This window comes from Emys orbicularis, chromosome 14, assembly GCF_028017835.1.
Source record: "Emys orbicularis isolate rEmyOrb1 chromosome 14, rEmyOrb1.hap1, whole genome shotgun sequence".
Taxonomy (NCBI): Eukaryota; Metazoa; Chordata; order Testudines; family Emydidae; genus Emys; species Emys orbicularis.
The window spans coordinates 43,157,462-43,169,926 of record NC_088696.1 but is presented as its reverse complement, the minus strand read 5'-3'; the positions used below and the strand labels follow the sequence as shown (position 1 = coordinate 43,169,926).

General features: G+C 51.0%; 1 protein-coding gene and 1 non-coding gene across 2 annotated transcripts in view; both read left to right on the top strand.

The window, feature by feature from the left end:
• The first annotated feature begins 1,559 nt into the window (after window positions 1–1,559).
• TRNAG-GCC (transfer RNA glycine (anticodon GCC)) lies at window positions 1,560–1,630 on the top strand. The gene has a single exon. It is a non-coding gene; the product is annotated as a tRNA-Gly (tRNA).
• A 2,880-nt stretch (window positions 1,631–4,510) lies between these two features.
• Window positions 4,511–12,465, top strand: part of VAC14 (VAC14 component of PIKFYVE complex) — a 204,072-nt gene continuing 196,117 nt past the window's right edge. Inside the window, exon 1 of the mRNA XM_065416489.1 lies at window positions 4,511–4,614. Within this exon, the coding sequence (XP_065272561.1) occupies window positions 4,511–4,614 (104 nt within the window). The remainder of the gene's footprint in view (window positions 4,615–12,465) is intronic.

Below are 12,465 nucleotides of genomic sequence, written 5' to 3'. Positions count from 1 at the left end.
CAAATTGTGTAGCTGATTCCTTGTTAACACTGGCTTGGCCTGATTATAGCTACCAATGGAAGATGAGAGACCATGCAATTCAGTTCCCGCTGACCCTTTTTTAAGCAACTAATTTTGGATAAAGAAAGCATTTGTTGAAAGGTTGGACACCTATGTCCCCTTCAATTAAGGTGTTAGAGCTCACAGACAACCCTGAGACCCTGCAGAGGTCCTCCAGTGGAACCTGGGAAGATTAGACACCATTAAAATAGGTAACCTTAAAAACCCTTTTTCAGAAAACAATCTACTAGACAAGTAACAAGCACAGTTGCCAACTTTCACAGGGTAAATAAGCACCCTGACTTTCACAATAAACCAGAAATCAAGTTAATCCCATTTCAAAACAAGGCCAAAACAAACCAATCCCTAAGAACCCAACACTCTGTGACTAGATCCCCCAGCGTGCAGTCTGGGACTGTGATGGGCCCACTGTGCACCCCGACTCTCTCCCCCCTTTGCCCCTGCTTGCCGGGAGCCGATCAAAAAAAGAAGCAACACTCTGCAAGCCAAACATTAATTTTCTAGTGCATACAGGGCTTTCAGGCGGAACACCCACTGCTGGCAACACCATTCTCCGAGTAGCCAAGCTAGCAAGATCCATGAAAGACAGGGGAGTGTAATCACTCTTGTCTGGGATAGAGGTGTTGGCAGTGTAGTTGGTAGATGGCAGTGGTGGCCAAGCAGTGGATCGCGAGCCGCCTGTGGCACTTTTACAGTTAAAATGTGAGGCTGCACCGGCACAGGAGGCCAGGCTTGGCATGTCCCAACACTGCGGGGAGGTTGCAGGGCTGCAGCCAGGGAAGGCACCTCCTGCTCACACCTATGGCACCATGCCGGCCTGTGCCTACTTGGCAGTGCCACACGCACCACTGGTGGAGCTGGGTATGAGTCACACTGCCCAGCTCCTCTCCTGTCCTCACACACGTGAGTAAATAACCCTCAGGGGGTCTGAGCTCTCGTTAGCCTCCAGGGCATCCATTCAGACAGACCAATGGAGGCAGTTTTAATTTCTGAAGCAACAGTTCCGCGCACAGGGTGCTTTCCTATCCCCCAAGAACCTCTGCTATTGGCACACGGAGCTTGGGTCACCATCGGGGGGGGGGGTCATGTCATGTGGCTCCTGCATGTTCTCAGGTGTTACCCATGGCCCAACCAGACTTGCTGTCAGTTGATTGCAGGCTCCTATCCTTTCCCCTCGCTTCCCCAGGGGAGTGCAGAGATCCCGGCTTGCGGAGACCTTCGCTCTACTGTCAGTTCAGCCAGATGTGTCCTTGTCTGAGCCGAGCACTTTTGCAAATGGCCTGTCGGGCAGTGAAATCAAGGCCCTAAAATGAAGAGCAAGACAGTGAAATGAAGAGCCTGGGGGTGCTCTTGCTTCCACGCTTTATGGTGCAAGGGTTAAGAAGCCTAAGGCCAGAATTACATGTTCCCAAAGCAGGATTGTAACCAGATACTTCCTGACTGTCCCCATGTGTGCAGCATGAAGAAAACAGCTGGAGACGCAGTTTTCCCCAGCTGCAGCATTGGTGGTTCAGTGGTAGAATTCTCGCCTGCCACGCGGGAGGCCCGGGTTCGATTCCCGGCCAATGCAAGAGCAAAGCTTTTTTTCTTAATTAAAATGATTGCTCTGCGCCAACCTGACCCTCTGTCCTGGTCAGTCTTTTCCAGGGAACTGATTAAACAATTAGGAAACCTATTACATCGGATTTCTAGCACCAGGGCAGAGGAGCATTCACATGAAAGAATAGAACCTCTGTCAATCACACTTCTAGTGTTGCAATGGTGCTGTGTTCTCACTAGATCACACCTTACCCCAAGGGAAACCTCTGGCACAGGCTCTTGAATGGCCCCCGCCCCTCTCTCTTCACTTGCTGATGTAGCAGCTTCAGTGAATGTGACTAGCGGTTCCTGGCCCGGGGGGGTCCCTGGCCCTCTGGGCCTGTCTGCGCTTTGGGGGCTATGGAAGCACATCTGCATCTGTGCCACCGGAGTGCCAGAGATGCGCCCGACATCGATGGTCGGGGGTTTCCATCCGTGTCACTGATCCACCTCCGCAAGTGGCCCTAGCGAAGTCGCTGGAAGAATTCTTTCACTGATCTAAATGTTGTATAGACCAGGGCTCAGTCTGGTGCAGCCTTTTCCTGCAGCTGGGATATTGGTGGCTCAGTGCAGAATTCTCGCTTGCCACGGGGGTGGCCAGCGTTTGATTCCTGGCCAGTGCAGGAGCCGCCTTTTGAAATGGACGCCAGTCTAGCTGGAGGGGTGTGGGGCTGCCGTGTGAAATGCACAGCCCCCGACGTCTCTTCCTCAGCTGAGGTTTTCAACCAGCTTTGCTGCTTCAGTTGCTGGTTGACAGGCTGCCAGCCTTTTGTAACCATGGGAGAGCGGGTGCTGCACTCTCCCTCCCTCAGGGTGCTGGTTTGGGCGCTGCAGAATCTGCTCTCCGGGGTCTTTGAGCTGATCAGGGGCAGAATGAACAGCGTTCAGATCACCAGCTCTTTGTACAGAGTCAGATCTGCCCAGGGTGGGGAAGGCTCTGACTTGGATCTGGATTTCATGATATAACCAGAATCTCACAGCCTAAAGAATTGTATTACCGGGGTTAGAGTCCAGGCAGCAGCTAGGCAGGTTTAGGAAGCGAGGTGGGGGCGGGCTGGAACATAAATCGGAAGGGGTGTAGGGAGGAAAATATTTCCCCTTCACCGCCTATTATTGAATGGCTTAAACACCAATGCAATTCCTAGTGATATGTGCTGCGTTAAGAGCCCTGCAGCCAGAGGCCTGGTTCACCCCCAGACCAGCTACTGTATGAACTTTCCTATCATTCCTGTTCCCTGACCCAAATGGGACCAATTCTGGGTCTGAGAAAGTCAGCCTGCGTGGCATTCAGGCCTTCCCTTGCCTATCCATGGAGGGACTGGTCAGTGGCAGATGGGGTGGGGTGGTTTGGGACGGGACGCCCTGCCCCATTACTAGTTGGAGGGACTGGTCAGTGGCAGATGGGGTGGGGTGGTTTGGGACGGGACGTCCTGCCCCATTACTAGTTGGAGGGACTGGTCAGTGGCAGATGGGGTGGGGTGGTTTGGGACGGGACGCCCTGCCCCATTACTAATTGGAGGGACTGGTCAGTGGCAGATGGGGTGGGGTGGTTTGGCACAGGACGCCCTGCCCCATTACTAATTGGAGGGACTGGTCAGTGGCAGATGGGGTGGTGTGGTTTGGGATGGGACGCCCTGCCCCATTACTAGTTGGAGGGACTGGTCAGTGGCAGATGGGGTGGTGTGGTTTGGGATGGGACGCCCTGCCCCATTACTAGTTGGAGGGACTGGTCAGTGGCAGATGGGGTGGGGTGGTTTGGGACGGGACGCCCTGCCCCATTACTAATTGGAGGGACTGGTCAGTGGCAGATGGGGTGGGGTGGTTTGGGACGGGACGCCCTGCCCCATTACTAATTGGAGGGACTGGTCAGTGGCAGATGGGGTAGTGTAGTTTGGGACGGGACGCCCTGCCCCATTACTAATTGGAGGGACTGGTCAGTGGCAGATGGGGTAGAGTAGTTTGGGACGGGACGCCCTGCCCCATTACTAGTTGGACTGAGACCCAAGGTGTCGGTTCTCAGCTGTATCAGTCACTCGCTTGGGAAATGACCAGATCGTCTAGTTCAGTTCCATGAACTTAATTTTGGGGCAAGGTTGGAATTCCTCTGAAGTTAGGAAACCAGTTTGCAAGCCTTGCTAGTGCTGGCTGGGCTCCGTTTTTGTGAGGGCTAAAGGGGGAGGAAGGCTGGGCTGAGGTGGGTGAGTAACATCTGGGCTAGGTGGCCTTGGAGAGCTATAGCTCTGGAGTCGGACTTAGTGAAAATAGCCTCATGGCCACTTTCCGCCAGTAGGGGGCACCGGGACGCCGGGCGAGACCTGGCTCCCACAACGGAACGCGCCGGCTGCAGTGTGGTGACGCGCTGGGCTCAGCCCAGCTCCTGGCCAATGGGGTTTGCCCGGCGCTGCCGCAGGAACCGCTTTGGAACGAACGGGCGGCAGGACCGTGCCACTACGGAACGCGGGGGGCGTATCTCAGTGACAGGAGCCGGAGCGAACCATCCCAACAGAGCGGAAACCCGGCCGCGGCCATGGGGGGCGGGGCCAAGCTCCGCTGAGAGCAGCGAGCGGGGGCGCGGCCTCGCCCGGAAGAGGCGGGGTCTCGGTTTGGGGGCGGGACCAGAGGCGGAGGCGGAATCAGACCCGCGCGGAGTCATGTGCGCGGAGTCATGTGCCCGAGGTAACACGGCGGCCGCCCTGTAGTGCCGCGCCCGCGAGCCGCAGCCCGCCCAGAGGAACGCGGCGAGACCCGCGCGGGCTCCTGCGTCTCCGCCTCCCGGCCGCGAGCAGGCGGCGCCCCGCCGGCCCCGGAGCCCCCGGCGCGGCGCGGGGCTGTGGCTGGGCCGAGCCCCGCTGGAGGCGGCGGCGGCGGCAGCATGAACCCGGAGAAGGATTTCTCGCCCCTGGCGCCCAGCGTGGTGCGGGCCCTGAACGACAAACTCTACGAGAAGCGGAAGGTGGCGGCGCTGGAGATCGAGAAGTGAGAGCCGGGCGGGAGCGGCGGGGGCCTGGGGCCGGGCTGAGCCGCAGCCTGGACCGAGGGTCGCAGAGCAGCAGCCGCCCCGAGCCGAGCCCCGCTGCGCGCAAGGCACGGGGCGGGGGTCTGCGCGTGGCTGTAATCCTCCGCGGGCCAAGTGGCGGCCAGAGCAGGAGTGCGGGTCTCAGACAAGCTGGCGCTCCAGGGGAAAGTCCCGGAGCAGAGTTTGTTAAATCAGGGGGGTCTCCAACTTCATTGCACCTCAGCCCCCTTCTGACAACAATTGTTTCATGTCCCCAGGAGCGAGGGGGCGGGACACCAAAGCCTGAGCCCAAGCCCCAGTGCTTGGGATGGAGGGACCAAAGCCGAAGCCCGAGGGCTTCAGTCCTGGGGGGGGGGGGGGTGTAACCTGAGCCCTGCCACCCAGGGCTGAAGGCAAAGCGCCAGGCCCTAGCAAGTCTAACACCCGCCCTGGCAAACCCATTAAAACTGTGTTGTGACCCACAGTTTCAGAACCACTGAGTTAAAGGACAGAGCTGTGTAAAACCTGATCCAGACATTCCTCTGTCTTTCATAACCGTATGTTCAGCATCCCCCTGAAATTCAGTGACTCTAAACACAAAAGCATTTCCAGTGTGGGAGCTTGAGACTAACTAACCAGCGATGCTCAAGTTTCACTGTCCGAATATGGGTGGAGTGCTCAAAGCAGAGCATTAGCTGTGAAAAATCAGTTACATTATTACATAATTGGAGCTTCAAAACCATAAAACCTCTAGTGATGCAATAAAGATTTTATTGCTCTGTCGTTAAATTGCTCATCAGTGTAAGGTGCTGTGCAATGGAAACCAGAGGACATTTTTGCTTCTTGCATGGAGATGGAAACTTGTCTAGCTCTCTAAGTATTGATGTGTTCCTTTTCCATGGTGCACATTTGACAGGGAATTAAACTGTCTTAATCTTTAGGGTACTGGCGTGAGTGTTCTAGACATTTCTTACCGGTTTTTGGCTGAGATCTTATAGGATGGTAAAATGTTGCGTGCAGATGGTTACTTTGGTTCTAATTTTGTCCAGTTTTCTTTCCTTCTCTGCCCACTCTACTTACTCCAGCGTAAGCTTTCTTCATGCTCTCACATGTGCCTTCACTCCCCACCCCAAAGGCAGCATCATTCCCTTTTCGCTCACTTTCTCAACCCTTCCAAGCAGTTGTGATGTGTGTGGGATTTGATATCCCAGGCCTAGGTAATCTTCCAAAGCCTTGTTTACAGTAGCATGCTTTGTAAGTCCTGGGCAGTGGTGAACTGCGGCTCGGAAGCCTGCGTACTACAGAGGCAGCTGGCTGTGCTGAGCATTGGTCAATTGTGAGTGTCTAGCAGCAACACTGAAGAGAGCTCCGAAACCACTTGAAGTGGGTTGTCAGAGTCTAGCATGTTTAAGTACAGAAGGAGGCCTCAAAGCTCCTGGGGGAATGCTGCGCCACTGTACAATGCAGAATTTTGCAGAAATTAATGTTGTCTGTGCAGAATTCTCTCCCCCTCCCCCCATAGAAATAGGCTGCAGAGCTGTTGGCTGCCACTAAGGCAGGGGTGGGCAAACTTTTTGACCTGAGGGCCACATCTGGGAATAGAAATTGTATGGTGGGCCATGAATGCGCTCAAAATTGGGGTTGGGGTGCGGGAGGGAGTGAGGGCTCTGGTTGGGGGTGCGGGCTATGGGGTGGGGCCAGAAATGAGGAGTTCAGGGTGTGGGAGGGGGCTCCGGGTTGGGGTGGGCTGTGTGTGGGAGGGCTCCAGCTGAGGCTGCAGGCTCTGGGGTGGGGCTGGGGATGAGGGGCTTGAGATACAGGAGGGTGCTCCAGGCTGGTACCAAGGGTTTCAGTTGGTGGGAGGGGGATCAGGGCTGGGGGGGGGGGAGCGTGGGGCTCTGGCTGGAGGTGGGGGCTCTGGCTGGAGGTGGGGGCTCTGGGGTGGGGCTGGGAATGAGGGTTTTGGGGTGCAGGAGGGTGCTCCAGGCTGGGATCGAGGGGTTCAGAGGGCAGGAGGGGGATCAGGGCTGGGGCAGGGGGTTGGGATGTGGAGAGAGGCTCAGGGATACAGACCTCAAGCAGCTCCCGGAAGCAGTGGCATGTCCCTTCTCCCGCTTCTATGTGGAGGCGCGGCCAGGTGGCTCTGCACCCTGCCCTGTCCGCAGGCACAGCCCCTGTGGCACCCTTTGTCTGCGGTTCCTGGCCAATGGGAGCTGTGGGGGTGGCGCTTGGGGTGGGGGCAGTGTGCAGAGCGGAGCCCCCTATCTGCCCCTAGGCGTGAGAGATGGAGAGGGGCCATGCTGCTGCTGCTTTGGGGATGGGAGTGTCTGGGCTCGGGGCCGGCCACGGCTGAGTTGGGGGGGTGGGGGGATGTGAGTGTCTGGGCTTTGGGGAGGGTCCCACGGCTGGGCTCTGGGAGGGGGTGAGTGTGTCTGGCCCACAGGTTGGGTGGGGGGGAAGGGCAGAGAAACAGGAACTGGGTTATCCTGGGGATTTCTCTAATTCTCTGCTCCTGTTAGACGTAATTGCTGAGAGGAATTAAAACTGGTGGTGTGATTATATAGTGTTATGTTGACAAATAACTTCCTCAGAATTTTCCAGGATTTTTAATTTTTTGGTGCAGAATTCCTTGGAGTAAAATCTAGATCAGCCCTCCCTGCGATATCATTTGTACTTCACAGCATGTTTTTAATGTACAAAATCATATCCAACTCATCTCTTTAACCCTTTTGATAAGTAGCTGCTACTAGCACTGCTCTGAGTATCTTCCGTCGGCACTGATAATCTCTGACACAGGTTGAATTTGAGTTGTCATGAACTGGAGCTGAGGCAATGTCTACACCACCACTTACGTCAGTGTAACTTATGTCACTCAGGGGTGTGAATAAGCCACACCCCTTCCTCCCAGCGACTGACCTAAGTGTCGGTGTGGACAGCGCTATGTCAGTGGGAGAGCTCCTGCCAACAGAGCTACCGTCGCTCCTGCTCGTTGGGGTGCATTAATTAAGTCGACGGGAGAGCTCTCTCCCATCAGCTTAGAGGGGCTACACTAGAGAGCAAACAGTGGCGCAGTTGCATCCGTGCAAGCTGCAAGCTCTCTAGTGTAGCCATACTTAAGTGTAAGGTGTTTTTTCTTTTCTTTTTTGTGCTGCTTTATTCTGAATAAAGAAGGCCCTGCAAGGTTTGCAATCCTCCTCTCCCCCACCCCAGAAAAAATTTTGCTTGATTTTTTTTTTTTTTTTTTGCATTAGAAATTCATGTCTTTTCTGCCACAGGCACTATCCTGGAAAGTAGTGAAACTGGCATCTCAAGTGTTGAGTAAAAGTTGAACTGAGAGAATGGGCTTCCTAGACAGATTGCTTACTTCAAACTATTTTGTCAGAAATACTTATTTAATGGACAGGAAACCTTTAAGACTCTGCTAAAGATTGAACAGCTCTGCCCCTTCAAATAAAAGCTCTCAATAAATTGGGGGGGGGGGGGGAGAACCCCAAAGAAATTCCATCAGCACAGCAGGAACAGCCCAGCTAATGGCTATTAACAGGCTTGGCAGAAATCTTTTTTAAATAATTTTGACAGATGTTTATTTTTAGGCATCTTTTTCCATTTAAATTTATTTAAATTTTCATAGTTGTGGGAAATTATGGGGGATCAGAAAGTGGGGAGGGGCAGACAATAATTATTTAATGAGAGGAAACATTGAGATTCCAAAAGTTAAAGCTTTATAACCAATAAATCACCTTTCATAGAAATAAACTTTCATAGATACTCAGGCCAGAAGGGACCACTGTGATCACCAAGTCTGACCTTCTGTATAGCACAGGCCAGTACGTTTCTCCAAAATACGCCCTAGGCATTATCTTTCAGAGAAACATCCAATCTTGGTTTAAAAATTGTCAGTGATGGAGAATCCACCACGACCCCTGCTACATGCTACTCTCAGGGTTAAACATTTACGCCTTGTTTCCAGTCTGAATTTGTCTAGCTTCAACTCCCAGCCATTGGATCATGTTAGATCTTTCCCTGCTAGATTGCAGAGCTCATTATTGAATATTTGTTCCTCATTTAGATACTTTTAGGGTGTAATCAAGTCACCCATGAACCTTCTGTTTGCTAAACTAAATAGATTAAACTCCTTGAGTCTATCACTGTAAGATTTGTTTTCTAATCCTTTAATCATTCTTGTGGCTCTTCACTGAACCCTCTTCAATTTGTTAACATCCTTCTTGAGTTGTGGGCACCAGAACTGGACACAGGATTCCAGCAGCGGGCACACCAGTGCGAAATACAGAGATTAAAATAACCTCTCTACTTCTAGTTGAAATTCCCCTGTTTATGTATCATAAGATTGACCATACTGGGTTAGACCAGTGATCAATCTAGCCCACTACCCTGTCTTCTGACAGTGGCCAGTACCAGACACTTCAGAGGGAATGACATGAACAGGGCAATTTCACGTGATCCATCCCCTGTCATCCAGTCCCAGCTTCTGGATGTTTAGGGACACTGAGTGTGTGGAGTTGCATCCCTGATCGTTAAAACACAGTTTGGCCAGGGCAGTCAAGGATTCTGTGACTTCACCGGACCCCTGTGACTTCTTCGGCTTCAGCTGTTAGCCGCTGGGACTGGAGCTGTACCCTCTTCCCCCCTTGGCAGTAGGGCTCAGGCTGTCAGTCCTCCTGCCCCCCGGGCGGGGGCAGGCGCTCCAGTTGTCATTCCTCAACCCACTCTCCCAGCCCTGCCCCCTGGTTATTTCTAGTAAAGTCAGACAGTCCACGGGCTCCTGTGAGTTTTTGTTTGCCTGCGACCTGTCCGTGACTTTTACTAAAAAATTACCGTGACAAAAACTTAAGCTTACTGATCATGTTGGCTAATAGCCATTGATGGACCCATGTTCCATGAACTCGTGTAGTTTTTTTAACCCAGTTGTACTTTTGACGAGTTCCATAAGTTGACTGTGCATTGTGTGAGGAAGTACTTACTTTGGTTTGTGTTAAACCTGCTGCCTATCAACTTCATTGGTGACCCCTAATTCATGTTATGTAAAGGGGTAAATAACACTTCCCTATTCACTTTCTCCTCAAAGTCATGATTTTATAGACCTCTATCCTATTCCCCCCCTCCCCCCTTAGTTATCTCTCTTCTAAACTGAACAGTCCCAGTCTTTTTAATCTCCCTTCATATGGAAGCTGTTCCACACCCCTAATGAATTTCATAGCCCTTCTCTGCACCTTTTCCAATTTGAATATATCTTTGAGGTGAGGAAAGCAGAATTGCATGCAGTATTTAACGCATGGGTGGATCATGGATTTATTTAACGGCATTATGATCTTTTCCCTCTACTGATTGTCGGGGACAGTTCCCCACACTTGAGCAATTCTTTTTAGGTGACAAATCTGAGGATCTCGCCTATGTCCTCTGCTCAGTGAAGAGCAATGCAAAGAATTCATTTAGCTTCTCTGCAACAGCCTCATTTCCCCTGAGTGCTCCTTTAGCACCTTGATTGTCCAGTGGCCCCATTCGCTGTTTGGCAGCCTGCCTTCTTCTGATCTACTTACAAAAACAGCAAGTTGTTGTTTTTTCCCTAGCTAGTTGCTCTTCAAATTCTTTTTTGGCCTGCCTAATTATACTTTTACACTTGACTTGCCAGAGTTTATGCTCCTTTCTATTTTCCTCAGGAGGATATAACTGTGATGGGTTGTCAGCCCTGGGGTGCAGTCTGGGGCTGGGGTACCACTGAGCCCCCGACCCACCATCCTGGGCTCCCTCTCACACTGCACTGCTGTCACAAGCTGCAGAGTCCTCCAGCCTGCATGCTCACCAGCATACATATAGGTGGGGACACACCCAGCTGCAGTTACGTGCAGGCTCTCTGACCAGCCCCTGCATACGAAGGCTACAGCTAAGGCAACTCCCAGCTCCACAAGTGCGCATCCCCTCTGGAGAATAAACCTAAAATTATACCGTCTTGTGCTGCACAGGGAAGTGTACGTCGTAAGCTCCTAAAATTTGCCCCCTCCCTCAATGTGGAGAGGAATTTTTCAACAGTGTCTTGCCCCTGAGCTAAGATTCCCATACACTTCACTCCAACTCACTGGTTTAGATAAAGCAAAAACAAGTTTATTAACTTGTTAACATGTTTATTAACTAAAGATAGATTTTAAGTGCTTACCTAGCAAATAAACAAAAAATGCAAACTCTATCTCCATATATTATATTATATTATATCCAATCTCCTAGAACTGGAAGGGACCTCGAAAGGTCATCGAGTCCAGCCCCCTGCCTTCACTAGCAGGACCAAGTACTGATTTTGCCCCAGATCCCTAAGTGGCCCCCTCAAGGATTGAACTCACAACCCTGAATAGCAGATTCTCAGCCTAAGAGATGATACAAGCAGGCTGCAGATTCTTAAGGGGCGAGCTGCACTTGCTTTAAGCTTAGAATCCCCAGGTGCTTCATTCACAGGCTAGAAATCCCTTTAGCCTGGGTCCAGCACTTCCCCCAGGTCAGTCTTTGTTCCTCAGGTGTTTCCCGGAGTCTTCTTGTGTGGGGAGTAGAACCACAAATTATGTCACTCCCTGCCTTATATAGCATGTGGTGGGAGCCCTTTGTTTCAAAGCTTGGTTCCAAGACTAGTCTGTGGGGAAAAATACTGACATCCCAAGATGGAGTCTAGAGACATGTGGTCTCATCACATGTCCTTGTAGAGTCATAGCAGCCGTCACTCACAGGCTGTCTGTAGCGTTCACAGGAAGGCTCACCAGCTGGGAGATAAGCTTCTCCTATGGTATATTGTTTTTTCCTCATGGCCCATTGTCCTGAATAGGCCCTTCCCCACCCACTATCTAGGCTGAAAGCATCTTGTCCAGTGGGCGTTACCAGGTGTAACTACATTCGAAATACAGTTACGTAGTCAAAGTTCATAACTTCAGACACACAAATGATACATGCACACAAATTAGATAATCATCTAGGACAATTCATAACTTTTCCAATGACGCCTCCGATGACTTCTCCTGCATAAAATACATCATAATTATGCCATACTCCTAATATCATTGTGAAGACTATGGGGTGCAGTGTCACAATGATTTCCAGTTTTTACAGGATGGCTTTTTTCCTCTAACCATGTCTTTTACTTTGTTTAGCCATGGTGGCTTTTTTTGGTCCTTGTGGATTTTTGTTTTGGTGGGAGGAGGGGTAGACATTTAGTTTGAGCCTTTATTATGGTGTTTTTAAATAGTCTCTGTGCAGCTTGCAGACATTTCCTTGACTGTTCCTTTTAGCTTCTGTTTAACTAGCTTCTTCATTTTTGTGTGGTTCCCCTTTTAGAAGTTAAATGCTACTATGGTGGGTTTATTTGGCTTTTCCCCCCCTACTAGAGTGTTAAGTTTGGTCGCTATTGCTGAGTGGGTCAGCTATATTCACCTCTTGGCTCAGATCCTGTGTTACTCTTAGGACTAAATCGAGAATCGCCTCAGCCCTTGTGGGTTCCAGGACAAGCTGCTCTTAGAAGCAATCTGGCTTTAATAGCTTCTGTTTAACATTCTCCAGAGATACTAGTGGAATGGAAAGAGTATTATCATCAATGCATCATTTCTCTTTTTTCCCAAATATAGAACAGAAATACTGAACACTTCTACCTTTTTTGCATTATTATTGATAATTCCACCATTTCTGTCTAGTAATGGACCAATACCATTGTCAGGATTCTTTGTCTTCCTAATATATTTTAAAAACCTCCTTTTATTCTCTAACGCTGCTCACCAGAGATTTCTCCTTATGTCCCTTTGCTTCCCTTATCAATTTTCTACAGTTCCTAAATTCTGATT